General features: G+C 47.8%; 1 protein-coding gene across 1 annotated transcript in view; it reads left to right on the top strand.

Annotated features, from left to right (window-relative positions):
• DDX31 (DEAD-box helicase 31) overlaps positions 1-19,122 on the top strand; it is a 72,949-nt gene that overhangs the window by 14,435 nt on the left and 39,392 nt on the right. The window contains 8 exon segments of the mRNA XM_029202929.1: positions 824-868; positions 2,210-2,251; positions 3,057-3,121; positions 4,680-4,799; positions 4,916-5,022; positions 6,520-6,752; positions 7,498-7,674; positions 11,411-11,470. Coding sequence (XP_029058762.1) covers positions 824-868; positions 2,210-2,251; positions 3,057-3,121; positions 4,680-4,799; positions 4,916-5,022; positions 6,520-6,752; positions 7,498-7,674; positions 11,411-11,470 — 849 coding nt within the window.

Here is a 19,122-nt window from a genome sequence, read left to right as displayed (position 1 = left end):
CATTTTTTGTGAAGCTTATTTTTCTTAACCTTTTTTGCTATTCTAAGTGTGATTCCATCTAACTTTCTGTGTTGGAAGGCTGTTGATTTTTCTGTATTAATTTTGTATTCAGCTAGTTGCCTTGTCTTTTTTGTAGTAGATTTTCAAGTGATTTTTTTTAAATTTATTTAATTAATTTATTTTTGTCTGCATTGGGTCTTTGTTGCTACGCACAGGCTTTCTCTAGTTGTGGCGAGCGGGGGGCTACTCTTCGTCGCGGTGCGCGGGCTTCTCACTGCGGTGGCTTCTCTTGTTGCGGAGCATGGGCTCTAGGCACGCGGGCTCAGTAGTTGTGGCACGTGGGCTCAGTAGTTGTGGCTCACGGGCTCTAGAGCGCAGGCTCAGTAGTTGTGGCACATGGGCTTAGTTGCTCCGCGGCATGTGGGATCTTCCTGGACCAGAGATCAAACCCGTGTCCCCTGCATTGGCAGGCGGATTCTTAACCACTGCACCGCCAGGGAAGTCCTCAAGTCCCGATTTCTTAAGTTGTTTTTGTTTTCTTTGGTTTTTGTTTTTTTTTTTTTTTTAGGATAAAATATCACCTGCTAATAACAGCAACTTTACTTCCTACTTTCCAGATTCATATATGTTTCTTTGTCTTTTCTGATTGCGTGGGCCAGAACTTCTAGATTAATGTCGTGTAATCATGAGGGTAGTGGGCAGGCTTATCTCTTTAATGAACTGCTCCTGATGTTTACAAGTGGCCTCTCTTAATCTCCCCTTCTGGACCTCTGTGACCTGCGTTCATTCAACTCATGGCATTTCTTTCCTTCTGTGTCAACAGCGTGGTGACGGCCCCTATGCTCTGATACTAGTGCCAACAAGAGAGGTAAGCAGTCCCACTTTCGGAGTGCTAAGCAAGTACTTTCAGTGATATCGTTGAATTTAAAAGTGGTTTTACCATTTTTCTCCCTGCTGCACAAATCACGACACCCTTTCCTTTGCCCAGGAACCATCCTTCTGGTTCCTGACAAGAAGAAAAATTCAAGTACTCTTTGAAAACCAGAAGTTTTTTTGGTTTTGGAAAAGTGTTTCTCTGTTATCTAAAAACTAATGACACTATAAATTTCTGTCCTTATAAAAGGAATTAAAATAATCACATTTTTGTACACTGTTGTTTTCTTTTACAACATAATTAAAAAATAAAAGCAGTTGACCCTACAAATGAACTTTTAGTTTTTTAAGAAGCTACTATACCAAAAATTTTACCTGTTTCTGAAAGTTAAGCTTCTTGATGTTTTTCTTCTTTCTTGGTGGAAATCTCTTCTATCCGATTTATTTTATTTGCCTTCAGAGGCAATTTCAGATTAGGGTATCTGTTTCCTATATCAAATGCTAATCACTTCCTTGCAGAGAATCGATCATGACAATGGAGGTTTCTGTACAGCCTGCAGCATCCTGTCTCAGCTCCATCCATTGAAGGAGTAGGCACAGAGCTATTTAAATTTTTACAGCAGCAAACTTGCTACTTCCCTGGGATGCTTCCTGAATACAAAACGTGTGGAAACTGTATATATATATATCCTTGGATAAAGGGATTATGTAGAGGCTTTGTTGATGGTTGTTAATGGTTATAAACCATTCAATACATTAATTTTCTCTTTCTCTGGTTTCCACTGGGCTTGTTGGTTTTTTATTATTTTCCCCCTTTAATAAACTTGGGAAATGACCATCTCCGTCTTTAGCTACTGCTCTGCCCCAGCACAGCCTTAGGATATAGTCACGTCACCTGTAAAGTAACGTTCCCAAGGCTAGCCTGTTGCGTCACTGTTTGGTTTACCCCTTCACACATATTACATTCTCTCTCTTTCCAAACAGGTTGACTCTGTTTCATTTTCTTCCATCTTTGTGTACCATAGACTGTACTTTTCTGTGTGGTACTCTGGGAATTTGAGCCAGCAGAGGGAGCACAGAGCACTGTGTTTGTGTATGTCCGAGAAATAGATGTGATGTCTCTAGCCACGTTCTCCAGACTGACGGTTTTCAGAATCAGTCTAAGAACAAGGTGTATTTCCCAAGTAGATTCTGTGTATAGGGCTTTTTTTTTTAAAATCCTAACTTGAGGTCCAGGGTTGGATCCTTATCACTTTACACTGTCTAAGTTTTTAAAAATAAGTTAAAAGGTGAGAAGGGACCTCGCTCATTAACTCTAACTTTTTAACATTTACAGCTGGCCCTACAAAGCTTTGATACTGTCCAGAAACTGCTTAAGGTAAGGCAAGCCATGAGTTCAGTTTTGTCTTTTTTTTCCTGACTTTTTGAGGAAAGAGAAAGATACCGGTCTCTTCTTTGTTTTCAAAGAGCTAGGAATTACTGCGGTTTTCCTTGTATTCCCTGGATGTCTCTGCTCACCCCAGATACAGTTTGCAGGTTTTTATTGATCTGAACCTTACGAATCACCAGTTTCTAGTTTAGTGAGACTATTAGTGTTCACTGGTACTTCGGGTCCTGTAATCTGTTCATCATCGTCACTAGCAAGCCACCTACAGAGACTCACAGGTACAACCTTAAGGTGATCCCGTGAAAGCAACTTAACAAGCTGCAAATAGGGTTTGTTTAAGAAAGAAGAGAGAGAAAGCTTCCAAGCCAAAGGCTGCCAGCCCACCGAATTAGATTGAGAATTGATCTCTCCTTTCTTTTATCACGAGTGGGAGTAAGGAAGCGTTGTACTTGGGTTTGATCTTAACCAAAAAGGAAAAAAAAAAAAAAGGCAATAGACTTACTGAATTGTGTTTTCAATTCACGCTGTACAGGGAAAGGCAGAGAAGCTGCCTGAATCACTTAAAAAGCCCACATTTCTCTCTTACAGTGTCGGAAGCTAGTCGCATAGGTATGATTTAAGTTACCGCTAATATCCGTGGGCCTGGCAAGGCCTAGGAATTGCGTCTGCACAGTAATACCTCCTGCAATGAAAAGCCGAGTCCTCCCTCACGACTTCCTTCAGGAAAGGGAATTTGGAATCAGCCTCTGCAGTAAATGGGGCTTTGCATTGATTTTGGTCTGATGTCTTTCTGTAGCCATTTACCTGGATTGTGCCCGGAGTGTTAATGGGAGGAGAGAAGAGAAAATCAGAAAAAGCCAGGTAGGGCGAGGTTTGTTTATTGTTAATTCCTTTTCAAGTCTGTTCTGTCTTCCTCTTCAGTAAGACTCTGGCCCTTCTCAGCCTGGGGAGAGCCTTGTCTCAGATGAGGGTTCCTAGTCCCAGTGCGTGGGGACAGATTGAGTGCCCAGGGAGCGGTCCCTCTAAACGGTGCTATTTGTAAAAATATTTGGTGAAACTACCAGGGGCTCCCTTTTGATGTGGGCAGTAACAGCTCGTTACCTTCCCAAATCTCAACCCCGCCCCGGCCCCCGAGACCCACGGTCCCCCCCTTGTTAAGGATACATCCCCATTGACTCCCTTTTGTGGACATTGGGAGTTTGGGATTTTTGTTGTTTGATTTTACAGAAACAAGATTATAAACCTACATAATGCTTTGCATCTTGCTTCCTTCACCCAAATGCATTGATTCCTAATTCTGTGTTAGAATTGCTAATGGGTGTCAGTAGAAAATTGTTGCAAGAAGTAAATTCCAAATTTTGTGCATTCTTTTAAAAACGTTTTTATTTTATTATAGCTTAATGCTTAGTGGTTACGCTCAACTATGTGTGTAGTCTGTAACTGAGGAGCAAATATTCGACTTGAAACCTTCGGGTATTGGTTAGGGTAAGATTCTGCTGTAACTAACAACAGCAGTGGCGCAAACAATATGGAAGTTTTTTCTTTTTCTTTCACATTTAAGAAGCGTGACGGTAGTCGTCGGGGCTGGCATGGTGCACGCGCCAACGTGGGGACCCCGGCTCATTCTGGCTTTTTGTGCCGCTGAGTGAAGCTTCCATTTTCAGGCTTTCCTCATAGTGTTAGATAGTTGTTGGAGCTCCAGCCATTATATCTGATTTCCTGCCGGTAGGAACAAAGATAATCACACCTCCTCTTTTTAAAGGTACTGGTGGGATTTGCATGCTCCCTTTATCCATTTATCTTATTGCCATAACATAGGCACGTGCCCACTTAATTACAAGGGCAGCTGGAAAATGTACTCAGCTAAAAGCTGTAGGCTTTTATTACTATGGACTAATGGGATGAAGGATGGTTGTGGAGTAAGAAGTTAGATTTATTCCACCTGGTCCGTGGGGCAAGGCTAGGCCTATGGCATGGAAGTTACAACAAGGATCCAGTATAAGAAAAAAGCATTCTAACCATTAAAGCACGTTAGCATGGGATAATGCATTCAGGTGGGAGGTTCCCCGGCACAGATGCCTTCAAGAACAGATTAGGTGACCATCTATCTGGAATATTCTAGGAAGCATCTATGGATCAGATAAAGGGCATTGGGTTATATAGTAAAGATTCCTCTGAGACAATTTTAATAGGATTTCAGATCTTAACAGTTACGTTTTGTAAGACAGAGAAACTTCAGGGAAAAATTAGAACTTAAATATATCTTTGTATCCACTTGTCATTACGTTTGTCATGATTTCAAGCTGTGGCGTGTTGGCGCTGGCCTTGAATCTGTCTCCTCCTCAGCCTTTCCCCTGTGTTTTCTATTGCTATGGCTCCATCTGATTTACTTTCTTTTATGACATATAATTTTAAACAGACTCCGGAAGGGAATAAATATCCTCATCGCAACTCCCGGGCGCCTCGTGGATCATATTAAATCCACAAAGAACATTCATTTTCGTCAGATCCAGTGGCTGATTTTGGATGAAGCAGACAGGTGAGCCCTTCCAGGAAGCAGGAAAGGGCTGTTTCTGTGGTCTTTGCCGAAACTTCTGGAGCCCCTTAGTGTTCCCTTTATTCACGTAGATTAAAACTCCTCCCTTGAAACCACAGAATCCTGGATTTGGGTTTTGAAAAGGACATCACAGTGATACTCAACGCTGTAAATGCCGAGTGCCAGGAACGACAGAACGTCTTGCTGTCGGCAACACTCACGGAAGGTGAGTTGAGAAGAAGTGCTGTTTCTTCTCAATGGAGTGGAAGGGCCTAGATGCAAGCTGCGTTGTCTCCCAGCAGCGATTCTTAGCCTCGGTGGGGATCGGGCGAGGAGGAAGGTGTCCGAGAGGACTGCTCTTCAAACCATGTGTCCTGTGCTCCCGGCCTCCCTCTCCCATCATCCTGACTCCCTGGTCCCCAGCACGTGGGGAAAGGGAGAAGGGGCAGGTCCCAGGCCCAGAGCCCTCACAGGAAGGGGAGGCTGCTGTGCTCCCGTCAGGGTGTGGAGGGAGGGGAGGATGCTGCCTGCCACGCACCTGGTGGTCTCGTGAGGTTGTGATCGCGATTGCCAGCCGCTGAGAGCAGGGCTCTTGTCCTGAAGGTGGTAACCTATCCCCGCTCATTTTTTGGTATAATCACCCTGCCTTTCTCCTAAAGAGAAATCCTAAAAATATATTCTGTAAGCTCATTTCTGTCTTTCCATCATCGTTAAGATGGAATTTCTTAGCTCTCTTTTGTTGATGGGAACACCTAGGCTTGGAAAAGTTGTATCACTCTCCACCAGGACCCCCTGCACGTGAATCCCTGCCTGAGCGACAATTCAGCTCTCACTTCACTCGGTTTACTAGCCTGCTCTGGTGCACACGTACCAGATGCCATCCACGTGACTCACCAGCAGTTCTCAGAGTGTATCCTAACTAACAGTGACTTTAAGAGAGAATCCATGGGACTTCCCTGGTGGTCCAGTGGTTAAGAATCCTCCTTGCAATGCAGGGGACGCGGGTTTGATCCCTGGTCGGGGAACCAAGATCCCACATGCTGCGGGGAAGCTAAGCCCGCATGCCTCAACTACTGAGCCCAGGTGCCTCAACTAGAGAGCCTGTGCGTGCCCACAAACTACAGAGCCCACATGCTCTGGAGCCCAAGCGCCACAGCTACGGAGCCTGCGCACCACAACTAGAGAGCCCGCGTGCTGCAGCTAAGACCTGACGCGGCCAAAAATAAAATAAATAAATATTAAAAAAAGAAAGAGATAATCCATGGAAAGGGGATTCTGCGCTCAAAAAGTTGGGGAAATGCCACTCGTTACCTCCCCCTCTTGGAGATTCATGTGCACATTTATACAATAAAGGTCCTGAGAAGGCCTGTAAACCCGGGAAACCCTGGGAAAGAATCCCGGGAAAGCTTTTTATCAGGGTTTTCATAACTTACTTGACCACAGAACCCTTTCTGGGGGATGGTGGGCAGACATCTGTTTCAGTGGTCTTCCACGGGTCAGAGTTTAGAAACTCCGGTGGTGTGGATGGGTTTTTGGCCCGTGGGAAGAAATAGGTGGGTCCCCACTGGACTGACAGTGGGGCCAATCAGTGCTGGCATTTGGGGACACACCCATCAGGAGCTTCTCAATAGGCCTGGATGTGTGGTGTGGGGGCTGTGCGGGTGTGACCAGTTCTACAGCGTGTGCCTGTCAGTTGTTTTGTCCTCTTCACGTTTTCTCCAAGGTGTAACGTGGCTAGCTGATATCAGTTTACATGACCCAGTCAGTATTTCTGTCCTGGATGAAAGCCATGACCAGTCGAACCCAAAGAGCAAAGCCATTCCTGAAGCTTCTCCACAAGCTAGCGATGAGCTGGACAGCTTTGCCATACCAGCGAGCCTCGAGCAGTACGTGACAGTGGTTCCCAGCAAACTGAGGCTTGTCTCCCTAGCGGGCTTCATCCTGCAGAAATGCAAGGTAGGTCTGGGGACTGGGTCCAGCCTGATCCGGGGAAAGACCACAGTTTTGTTCATGTTGGGCATTGAGGCAGTGAGCTGAGACACACACAGAGGTTTCCAAACTGAGCTGTGGTGCAAGCGCAGACCTTAGCAGAGATCTTCTCAGTCAGTGGTTCTAGGATTGCGGTGAAGAGTCCGAGGTCACTGATGGCCATTATGTTCAACTTAAGATCTGCCTCAAATACCTTTCCTGGGACTGATACCGGCAGTGTCGCAGGTGGTACACACACGATGGATGTGAGGCAATACAGTAGCCTGTGCTCGTGTTTTTGAAAGAATCATCGTGTTTGTGTATTTACTAGATTCACATGATAACTTTCTCTGGTATATGGGGAGATAGTAGGTGGAAGGGCTTGAGGGTGCAGCTTCAAGACTGTGTGTGCAGAGTCCCCGCCGGGGAGTGCCGTGCATGGCGGGACCGAGTGAGGGAGAGGGACACAGCTAAGGGCAGCTTTGCTCTGGAGCATAATTGTTTTTCTCAGATACAAGAGGCCTGTTCGAGGTTGCAGCTATGTCATTTTCCTGTCCTACATTCTTTGTAGTGTGGAGGATCTGTGTTATTTTTAAAAATAATTCAAAGCCATCTGTCGCCTCTGTTTCCAGATCGGGGCTAGCCTGCCCATGTGTTTTAGAAAGAGATTCATTTCAAGTGTCACCTCATCTTAAAAACACGTGGTGGTTTTTCCCCCCTTGTATCGATGTAGTTTGAGAGAGACCAGAAGTTGATCATCTTTTTCTCGAGTTGCGAGCTGGTGGACTTCCACTACAACCTCTTCCTCCAGACCCTGCTGAGCGGCTCAGGGGCCCTGGCCCCAGGTGCGTTGCCATGTGCCTCCACGCGGTTAAAATTCCTGCGGCTGCACGGCGACCTGGAGCAGGAGGTGAGCCTGTCCTCCTGGGTTGGCCCTGGCTTCCCTAGGGACCCCACTGGGCCAGGGAAAAACGTGGCTAAAGTGGGAGACCCACCAGAGGCCAAAGCGGGTGACGCAGCTGTGTCGATGGGGCGAAGGGGAGCCTATTGTTCCTGTTTGCTTTGCTCCGGGAGCTGGTCTCTTCCACCCGAGAGAGCTCGTGGGCCCAACTTGGCCTGACTGTACCCCAACCAGCTGTTAAGGCAACAGAGTACCACTAAGTAGCTGGCACCAGGGGAGGGTTTTGCCTTTTTAGTACCCAGTGTGTAATTAGGGCTTGATGTCTTCAAATTAAGAGCATTAATGGAGCTAAATTGTGGCTCCCATATGGTACTGCTGAGCGTGACTGCTGTCATTGTCAACAAGATGCAGCGCTTTCACTCGGAACGCTTGGGTTGGGAGAGGACGCTGGGTTCCAGAGGGGCTGCAGGGGCTCAGCACTGGCGAATATTTTTGATCAGGAAGAATAGTGGAACATTTTCCTCACCTTAGGTACTTAGCTACGTTCACTCTCATTCCACTACCGGTAGGCAGGCCATCCATTTAGGGAGTCGAGCGGGGTGTAGAATGAGATGAACTCTCTGGAATTGTGGCAGGAAGGACAAGCAGGGCTTGGAAACGGGAGCCATCTTGTCCTAGAGCAGAGGTTACCAGGCAGCTTAGAAAATTAGAAAGCTTGAAAGAAAACCAGAAATTGGAATAAGGTTTGACTAGAACCACCTTTTAAAAATCAGGACATTTTTAGAGCTAAAGGAGGCATTAAAGGTCATCAAGTCCAGCCCCTCTTCGTTTTTGCTTTTTTTTGTTTTAATAATTAAGGAAACGGAGGTTTAGAAAAGTGAAGTTGCTCAAGGTTACTCAAGGACACAGCTTCTTTTTTTTAATATAAATTTATTTTATCTATTTATTTTTGGCTGCGATGGGTCTTCGTTGCTGCGCGCGGGCTTTCTCTAGTTGCGGCGAGCAGGGGCTACTCTTCCTTGCGGTGTGCGGGCTTCTCATTGCGGTGGCATCTCTTGTTGCGGAGCACGGGCTCTAAGGCGTGCGGGCTTCAGTAGTTGTGGCTCGCGGGCTCTAGAGCGCAGGCTCAGTAGTTGTGGCACATGGGCTTAGTTGCTCTGCAGCATGTGGGATCTTCCTGGACCAGGTCTCGAACCTGTGTCCCCTGCATTGGGAGGTGGATTCTTAACCACTGCGCCACCAGGGAAGCCCACAGCTTCTTATTTAACACAAGACTATACAGAATTTCCTGAATATTCCAGCTTTAGTCCTGTAAACTCTTAATTTTTACCTTCAGGATCCCCAATTCAATCAAGTTTGTTGATTTCATAATGTAATGCCATTTATGGGTTTGTTTTTTTTTTAAACTGATTTTATCAATATTCCAGGTCTGTTTTCTGCAGAGCCATCATGCAGGGTAGGTGTGAGGATGATGAAGGAACTGGATGTGGACTCAGAAGGATCTAGGGGTTTGACTGTGTCAACAGAAGATTCTGCAGTTAGGTTATTTCAGACCGTGCATCTCTCATTGTAACAGGGTGGTATCTGGGTAGGGTGTTTACAGCCGTGTGCTCTGGGGGGGCAGACTGCTTGCGCTCTGGTGCTGACTCTGCCATTCACTGGCTGTGTGACCTCAGGAGAGCATTGAGCCTCTCTGTGCCTCAGTGTCCGTGCCTCTGGGTGGAGGGAACAGTAGTACGTACTTCTTGGCGTCGTTGTGATGATTCACTGAGTTAATGCAGATCAGGTACTTACTACGAGGCCTGGTGCAGAGTGAGCGCTGGGTAAACGTCAGGTGCCGTTACTGCTGTTATTTCTCTTTCAGGAAAAGTGTCGTTTTTTCATCGTTTAATAATTGTCAGTAGTTTACTTGTCTTGTTTATTAAGTGTTTAGCCTTCACACCCTCCCTGTGAGATGGGTAGAAGGTGGCAGGGAGGATCTCTGTATTTCGTTTTCTAAATATTGGTGCAGTGTCTTGTCCCAGGGGACTAAGCTAAAACCGTCCCCATCACGTCCTCCTGGCTTGTTACCCTGCCCCCTGCTCCACCTGACCTTAGTGTGGTCTCCCGAAGTGACCAACGTGACCCTAACCAGGTATAAGAGCATCAGAGAGGAGCTACTGTTTGAAGAAGTTGCTGCATGATAGCTGTGATGGACGCTCAGGACTTTGGTAGTTGTGTTTCTTACCCCAGATCTCAGTACAGTATGTCTGGACTTTTAAGGTTAGTTTCACGGGCTTTTATGAACTTTCCTGATTTTTTTCTGATTTTGACTCTACAGTGCAGCCATAAATTCCCTGGGTTCAGATCTCAGTTCAGTCCTGTATTAACAGTGTATGCACATGCCTTGGGCAAGTTACTTAACCTCTCTGTGCCTCGGTTTCTTCCTCTGGAAGTGAGGGTGGTGACAGTACCTGCTCACTGGGTTGCTTTGAGGATCGGATACGTTCAGACGTGTAAAGTGCAGGCCAGCATCTGGTACCTGGTACACACCCTACGTGCCGGTTGTCATGTCCACTGTGCTCAGTGAGGTGCAGCCTGGGGTCCAGCCACGTGATGGAACGTGTACCCGCGAAAGGCCAGAATGAGGTATACCTTGGTGTCAGAGCGGAAAGAGAGACTTCACTTCCTTCTTTTTTCCAAATCTTCAGTGATTTGGGTATATTTCCTTTTTGTTACTGTTGCTGACAGATGGACATGGCCAAGTCTTAACTGCTGGCAACACTGTGACTTAAACACACCCCCACTGTGGCCCCTGCAAGTTCATGCCCAAGGCCTTTTGGTCCAGCAAGTCTGCCTTTAGGGGTTTACCCCAAGGGAATAGTTAAGCATGAGCACGGTGACTTACCTACAGACCTGTTTATCGCAGCGTTGTCTGTGGTGGTGAGCAGTGCAGACAACCTCAGCTGCGTCAGGAGTGGGGTGCTGGTCACGTGGAGGCGGGGCTCCCATTCAGCTGAATACGGTGTAGTCACAGGAGATGAGGCGGTTTGGGGCTGTTTATTGGCATGAAAAGATGTCCACATTCAGTTGATATATAATAAGAGCATGTTAGGAGTGTAAGAACCATGATGCCAGTTTTTAAGCCACGTATTTGGTTATGTTTCGCCTAGAAGGGGGCTCAGGAAGCTTCGAGGTGTTGCCAGTGGTGGTGCTTTGTTTTGAGTGATAGGATGATTTAATTTCCTTCCTTTGACTTGAAGTATAATTTTTCTACAGTTAAAATATATGGTTTTCACAATTTGAAAGTCTTTTTAGAAATCAGTTTTTAAGAAAATTGCCCCATAGGAAAGGTTGGTTGTTGTTCAGCCTCTAGACCACCTGTAGAAGAGGTGTTAGAGTAAATTCTGAGTTGGGAACCCTGAGTGCAGGAACTTTGGCCTTTGGCCCTCCTTGCTCTGGGTGTTGGCCGTTTCTGGAGGGCGTGGCCGCCTCCCCCCCTCCCACCCCCGCATTGTCTTAATGAAACGTGCTGCCCTCAAAGCTTGTTGCTCTGCCACAGTCCAAGAAGCCTGGTCGTGTAGGTATAGGGTCTTGTTGCAAGATGTGAAGAATCCACTTCTTCCTCTTTCTTGGCAAAACCTCTCTCTCTGTGCCTAAAAATAGTTATAGCAGTAGAAAATTGGGAGAGTTATGAGAATCTAAGCCTACCTTGCTGGACTCGATCTCAGAGTTATAAAGGCCCTATTTTTCCTTGTTTTTGCAGGAAAGAACAGCAGTGTTTCAAGAATTCTCACATTCCAAAACGGGGGTTCTTCTTTGCACGGTATGTATCATTCTGCGCTCCGTGGGAAGGTTGACAATTGTTGTGATGGTGGTGGCAGGTTTTCGTCTCCTGACGATTTGCCTTGGGGTCACCGGGCCCCCCCGACAGGGAACAGGAATTCCGGGGGCCTCTTGGTGTGGCTGGTCTCTTTGCACTCCTGGTTTGCCACCTTACTGCCGCAGATAGCGGGCTGCCACTGCGCGGAAGACTTGGCGATTTGCTCACTAATAGTGGCAGCTGTTGTCTGAAAACGTGTGAATCTTGGCGATTTCTCTCCACCAAGAACTTGTAAATTACAGCTATCGGGAGTAATTAGAGCTGAGAAAGTCTTTTCACAACAAAATCACTCTGCTTGCCTCTGCTCACCTTCTCTTAAAGGAAAGTAGATGCGCTTGGACAGAGTCTGTGTGCTGGTGTCCAGAGCTGTCATCTGCCCTGCAGTTTTCAGGGCCGCTCACTCGGCCTCAGTCTTTGCAGTCGTGGGTAGCCACCTCCTCCAGCACCGCGGTGACCTTTGTCGTGCACGTCTCTTGTGATCTTTTGAGATTGAAAACTCACACCTTCAACGTCCCTGCTTCTCTGGGGACTCACTTCACCAGAGTTGCTGCTGGCTCCCAAGATTAAAATGCCTTCCCTGTTTGTGCCATCTTGGAAGATGTAACTTAATCCCCAACTGGTTACTTGAGAAATCCCTATATATACGGTAATGAAATTGCACCATCAAGTTGGTAATAATCCTGTGAACAAGGGCTAGGTAGAAGCAACGACGTTTAGCTACGTGAACGCCTGTCTAGGCCTCGTTTAATACAATTACTTTTTAAGGAACTCCTGTTCTGTATTTAGTTTTAAAGGTAATGGAGATTGTTTTCTTTCTAAATTGAGAGTTTGTGAGCGAGTGCAGCTTTGTTTCTTGTGTGTGTATATATGCATGATCATCTACAAGACGGCCTGCCCGGTGACCTGCGGATTCTCACGTGTGTGGCAAACAGTGGTTCCGCCGGCTCTGGTCCTTCAGATCTGAGAGCGGTTGCTCCTGGAATGCTTGCCTCAGAAGGAGATCTGAGTCTGACCAAGTAGCCCCTCTCTTTATGAAGCCCATCAAGTCAGATGCTTGTGTTTGCTCTAAAACTGTCTTCACTTGCCTGGTCTAAAGCGAAGATGAGTCCAAGTAATCTACTTGATAAAGAACTTTGTCAAAAATCCTCTGTCTCTTGACACTTCTGGAGCCTGACCCCTTCCTGTTTCCTCTGTCTCCACTTTCCCTCTTGCTGCCTGTCCTTCAGCCAAACAGGGCCCTCTTTCAATTGAATGTGTCATTCTTACTTTTTCTGGCCTTGGGGCCCTGGTACATGAGCTCCCTCGGCCTGGGACACACCACGCTGACTTAAACTAACTCCTTCGTAGGCCTCAGCTTCAGTGGCGGTTTTTCAGGAAACAGAAGCCCCAGTTCTTCCCCACGAGGCACTCCCAGTGGGCCCTGCATTTCTTTATGATGCTCCTCACAACTGGTCTAGGTGTCTTCCCGCCAGACTGCAAGCTCACGAGGACAGGGACTGTGTTTCCCGTCCCAGCGTCCAGCACAGAGCGGCAGGCGCCCGGTGTTCGTGGGTTACGTAGGTGGACAGCTGGGGCTCGAGAACCTCCATGCTGAGAATCACTGGTGCGCGCCTTCTTCTAAAGACTGAGGCTGAGGTTAACATGCTCGCTCATTGGGGAGCAGCACTCAGCCACAACAGAGCACGAAATAGCGCCATTGGCAGCGACATGCATGGGCCCAGAGATGATCACACCGAGTGAAGTAAGCCACACAGAGAAAGACAGACACAGGATATCACCTATATGTGGGATCTTAAAAAACTGATAACAAATGAACTTATTTACAAAACACAAACAGACTCACACACATATAAAACAAACTTACGGTTACCAAAGGGGAAAGGGAATGGGGGAGGGGTAAATTAGGAGTTCGGGATTAGCAGATACAAACTACTATATATAAAATAGGTAAACAACAAGGTCCTACTGTATAGCACGAGGGACTATATTCAGTTTCCTATAATAAACCAAAATGGAAAAGAATATGAAAAAGAATATGGGGCTTCCCTGGTGGCGCAGTGGTTAAGAATCTGCCTGCCCAAAAAAAAAAAAGAGTCTGCCTGCCAATGCAGGGGACATGGGTTCGACCCCTTGTCCGGGAAGATCCCACATGCCGTGGAGCAACTAAGCCCGCGCGCCACAACTACTGAGCCTGCACTGTAGAGCTTGCGAGCCACAACTACTGAAGCCCACATGCCTAGAGCCCGTGCTCCACAGCAAGAGAAGCCACCGCAACGAGAAGCCCGCGCACCGCAACGAAGAGTAGCCCCCGCTCGCCACACCTAGAAAAAGCCCGCAAGCAGCAACAAAGACCCAACACAGCCAAAAATAAATAAGTAAATTAAAAAAAAAAATGTGTGTATGTATAGATACACATGTATATATATATACATATATAAACTGAATCACTTTGCTGTACACCAGAAACTAACACAACATTGTAAATCAACTATACTTCCATAAGAAATAAAAAAATAAAAACTAAATAAAATAGGAATTCCCTGGTGGTCCGGTAGTAAAGAATCCGCCTTACAATGCAGGGGACGCGGGTTCGATCCCTGGTCAGGGAACTAAGATCCCACACGCCGCGGGGAAGCTAAGCCCGTGCGCCGCAACTACTGAGCTCGTGCGCCTGGACGACAGCCCGCGTTCTGCAAGCTGCAGAGCCCACGTGCCCTGGAGCCCGCGCAGCACAACTAGAGAAGAGAAAATCCTCACGCCACAACTAGAGAGAAGCCTGCCCACCACAACGAAGAGCCCGTGTGCTGCAACTAAGACCTGATGCAGCCAAAATAAATTTTAAAAAATAATAATAATAGGGCTTCCCTGGTGGCGCAGTGGTTGGGAGTCCGCCTGCCGGTGCAGGGGACACAGGTTTGTGGCCCGGTCCGGGAAGATCCCACATGCCGCAGAGCGGCTGGGCCTGTGAGCCATGGCAGCTGAGCCTGTGCATCCGGAGCCTGTGCTCCGCAACGGGAGAGGCCACAGCAGTGAGAAGCCTGCATACTGAAAAAAATAATAGTAATAATAATAAATCTTTAAAGAAAATGAATAAATAAAATTTTAAAAACTTCTTTGTAAAAAAAAAATCAATAAAATAAAGAATTTAGTTTTACCTATGGGATTCTCTCAAACATTCCAATAAAGAATTGCTTGTGACATGAAAAAACAAGTGCTCACTGGGAATAAGTTTACTTTTTCATATATATGGTGTTATCTGAAGAGTGAATGTTACAGATCATCTGTATTGAAACAGAAGGCAGGGCTTCCCTGGTGGCGCAGTGCTTGAGAGTCCGCCTGCCGACGCAGGGGACACGGGTTCGTGCCCCGGTCCGGGAAGATCCCACATGCCGCAGAGCGGCTGGGCCCGTGAGCCATGGTCGCTGAGCCTGTGCGTCCGGAGCCTGTGCTCCGCAACGGGAGGGGCCACAACAGTGAGAGGCCCGCGTACCGCAAAAAAAAAAAAAAAAACAACAGAAGGCAGTAGGAACCTGTGTGTTGGAATTAGGACCAGAACAAAATGCTTTATTTTTGACCCTTGAGATGCTGGATTTGTCCCTGGTGGGAAATTATTGAGTCTCCTAGTGTGCAAACGCTGTCCTGTTTTTCACAGACATGGGTGAGCTCTAAGTCTCAGAGAAAACTCCAGGTATTTGAAGTTCAGTTTTTTGTTTTGTTTTGGGGTTTTCTTTAGTAGCTCTCCGGAAGGAAAGATCATTTTCTGAAACGTGATTCTCGGTGGGGTCAAAAGCACGAGATGATTTTCCTTGTCCTGTTGGCTGCTGCCTGCAGGCAGGTGATGTCAGCTAGATGAGGAGCACCATTGGCTTGGCACCTCTGCCCGCTGCCAGGCCCGCGTGCCACGTGGAAAGCAGGCTCTCACTTGCCATAATCTGATTTCTGTAAGCCCCTTGGTGCGTGTTCTCTTGCTCGCCCAGGCCACGTCCAGCATGCAGAGCCTCAGCCAGTCTCATCTTTTCTTTCTTCTGCTTTAGGAAATGACTGGAAAAGAGCTGGGTGGGAGCTCATGCCTCTCCATTTCTAAGCCAGGGTACAAACCCAGAGTCCCCAGTGGGGAGAAGTTCTTCTTTCCTGCCCAGTCTTCCTTCTACTTCTGCTGTGTTTGTTTGCTATAGGTGGAAACTTGGGGTGTCTGGGATGCTTTGGCTGTGATAGGTGGGGCCTGGGTTGGGGAGATGTTGTCACTGCGTCCTTTTCAGCAGCCTGTTACTTGCCGGGCTCTGAAAGCTCTCCGGGAACCTCCTGGGTGTTAATGAGCAGCGGGGCCACAGCAGGACAAGGCGGATGGCGGACCCGCTTCTTTGGATAAAGGGGAAGCTCTTGTGAATGGTTGCGTGGGGACTTTCCCCCTTTGTACCGTATCTTTTGCCATTTTGATTTATCATCCTGAGATCATTTTAATGAGGCCAGAAGACTGACTGTCTTGTGTGAGAAGTTGGGAATTGTGGTGTAACCACACAAAGGCTCACAGTTCTGCTGTTTCCTTTACTTCTAGAAAATCCCTCCCTCGACCCCATTTTCCTCCTTATATCTTTTCTATTGTGAAGAAAGTTAAAGGTGTGTCTCTGTGTGTGTGTGTGTGTGTGTGTGTGTGTGTCTGTGTTTCCTTTCATCTTAAACATCTTACAAGCAAGGATCTTCTTAACTTCACGCAATCTTGCGGGACCTGGTACATGGCTGTATAATGTGGGTTCTCAGTACACGTGTGACCGCGATGAGTCCAGAGTCTGGGCAGAGGTGAGAAGATGGTCAGGGAGGAGAGACCAGTCTGGGAAAGAGAAGTCCTTACATATTTGAAATGTAAGTTTGTGTCCTCTAGAAGACTGGATCTAAGAAGAACCCAAGTTAAGGAGGGAGCAAGTATTAGCAGGAAGGAAGAAGGAGTCATTTGGAAGTTCAGAGCCCACTTTCCTCAATGGAGTTAAGAAATCCAAAGAAGCAGAGTATCTCCTCCGGCTTATAGTGAAGCACTCGCCCTAAGCCAGAGGTTTTTTCAGTACCACTGTTAAGTTGAGGGGTTGGGAAGGAGAAACCCCACCAAGTGACTGGAATGTGGTGTTTCCAAGCTCCCTCTAGTTTTAGGGCTGATGCGTGGCTCTCCCTGGTTGTTCCTGGATGTATGTACCCAGTGCCTTGGCCTTTTCCCAGCAAGGAGAGGCACTTCCGCCTCCACCTGCATCCGCTGGCTGAGTATCCCTTGGAATGCTTTGTGCTTGTCCACGCATGCCTCCTTTTTCAAAAGATACCTAAAGCACCTGTGCTGCTGTCCGCCACCTTCTCTCTCTCTCTCTCTCTCTCTCTCTCTCTCTCTCTCTCTTTTTTTTTTTTTTTTGCTCGAAACACTCCGTTACGTCTGTGCGGTTCTTAATTTCCTCTCCTCCTGGGAAATTTCGCTGTGCCAGGCGGCCAGGAGACAAAGGAGGGGGGCTGTAAGCATCCCAAGAATGTCCCTTCAGCACCCCTGAAGAAATGGAGACTTTCTCGGTTTCCTCTGGGGCATGCTTTTTAGGCGAAGTTTACCTTTTCCGCTCGTATTTCATTCGTGTTAATGGCAAGACCATTTGGAGATGGTTGGCTATTGACTCAGTTACGCTAACTCATGCTGCCAGCTTTTTGGCGGCTCCAGCCAAGATCTCGCGCCTCTGACAGCTTCTGCGCTGTCTCCTTCCCCCTCTGATTACGCAGCCCAATCTGTCACCCGGACGACGGGGGCCTGTGCCCCGCTGATGGCTTTCCACACGCCGCAGTAATGACTTTGGCAGGACGGGAAGGCAGCAGAGGCGAATTTGCTGCGTCCCTTGCTCGGAGAGCCGCAGGCCCCCTCTCCCTGTTAGTAAAAGCACTTTGTGAGGTTCTCGGGTAAATAAATGAGTCATTTTAATCCAACTGACAGGCTGGCACCTGAGCAAGCTGCCTTCCATCTGTACCCCTTGGTCTCATGGAGGCGGCCAATTGTCAGGCCCGCGGACTTGAAGGCCTGACTGGTGAGTGTCTTTCAGAATTGACTTTAGCGATTCTTTCGCCCTAATTAGGTTAAGGGAATACAGTTGGGTTGGATCTAAGTTCTAAGGGTGGGCGGAGAACCGAAGGCTTTCCTGAGTCTTGTGCAGGTCAGTTTCCTGTGGCTCTGGTGCTGCTGGCTGACAGCATCCAGGAAGATGGAGCCATGTCCCCTTGCTCTGTGGTCCTCTGCCCGGGTCGGGTGGATGGGGTGTGAGGGGGGAAGAGAGCCGAGAGGCTTTTAAATCCCCACCTCATTGCCTCCGTCTAGCTCTTATTTCATCGCGAACTGGAACACTCAGATTTACGATTCTCAAGACACTTTGCACATCCACTGTCTCATTGGATCTTCACAGCAACCTCGGGAGATAAGTAAATTGTAGCCATTTTATAGGTGGGTAAACTGAGGCTCAGAAAAAGCAGAGGTGACTTGCCCGGATTGGTGGCTGCTAAAGTGGTCCTAGAGTCCGGTTCTCCCTGTTCCTGCACCGGCAAGATTGACCCACTCTCAGCGTAGCCTCGGCTGAGACTGTAAGGGAGTGCTTAAGGGGATGGCTGGTGAAGTCCGAGCAGTGGCTGGCTGTGAGGTGCCCCCACCCCAACACCAGAAGTAGTGGGCGGTGGGAAGGTTGTCAGCCTGGTGTCCTGAGCCGATTGCCCAGCCCGAGTAGGAAGGAACCGTGAGCAGTCCTGATGGCGGTGGCTGCCGTGCCTCCTAACTCTGTCTCAGCATGTTTGTACCCGGAGTGGCTTTCCTAACACTGTATGCTAGTTTTGAGATTCATCTGTGTTTCTTAGTTGGATTCACTAAACCGACGAGCATTGAATTTTTTACAAAGCTTATCTGTAAAGCTCAGACAGCCCATTGTGTACCTCTCCCAGTGCAGAGCACTTAAATGAAGTGAGTCATTTCTTAACAAGAGCTCCGCAGATTTAAGAACCCCTCAGTTTTTCTAAAGACAGTGACTCTGGTTAGTGCAGAGAACGCTCTAAATTGTGTTCTCAAAGGCATCGGCTCTGGAACGTCCGCCTTCAGCTTTCAGGGCACCTGGGAGCTGTCAGAAAACACTTCCAGTACATGAGATGTCTACTTAACATTTATAAATGCAGCCTCTGGCCGCCGTTCAAAGGAGACCCACAAATCCCAGGTGGGATTTAATCAGAGCGAAGGCAGACCAGCCCTGACCTGCCTGCAGTGGTCTTCTGGGTGACTTAGGTGACGGTGGGACAGTGTCTTCCTTGAATCCTGCCTCTGACCCTGGAGGATGAGGGTGCGATTGTTTTAATGTGCTTCCTACAGAACTTTGCAGAGGATTGTTGTTTTTTTTTTTAATTTATTTTTTTGTGTGCGGTACGTGGGCCTCTCACTGCTGTGGCCTCTCCCGTTGCGGAGCACAGGCTCCGGACGCGCAGGCTCAGCGGCCATGGCTCACAGGCCCAGCCACTCCGCAGCATGTGGGATCTTCCCGGACCGGGGCACGAACCCGCGTCCCCTGCATCGGCAGGCGGACTCTCAACCACTGCGCCACCAGGGA

Source organism: Monodon monoceros, unplaced genomic scaffold (genome assembly GCF_005190385.1).
Source record: "Monodon monoceros isolate NGI ecotype Baffin Bay Population unplaced genomic scaffold, NGI_Narwhal_1 Super_Scaffold_5, whole genome shotgun sequence".
Lineage (NCBI taxonomy): Eukaryota > Metazoa > Chordata > Mammalia > Artiodactyla > Monodontidae > Monodon > Monodon monoceros.
The sequence above is the reverse complement of the archived record's forward strand: the minus strand, read 5'-3'. Positions and strand labels throughout refer to the sequence as shown.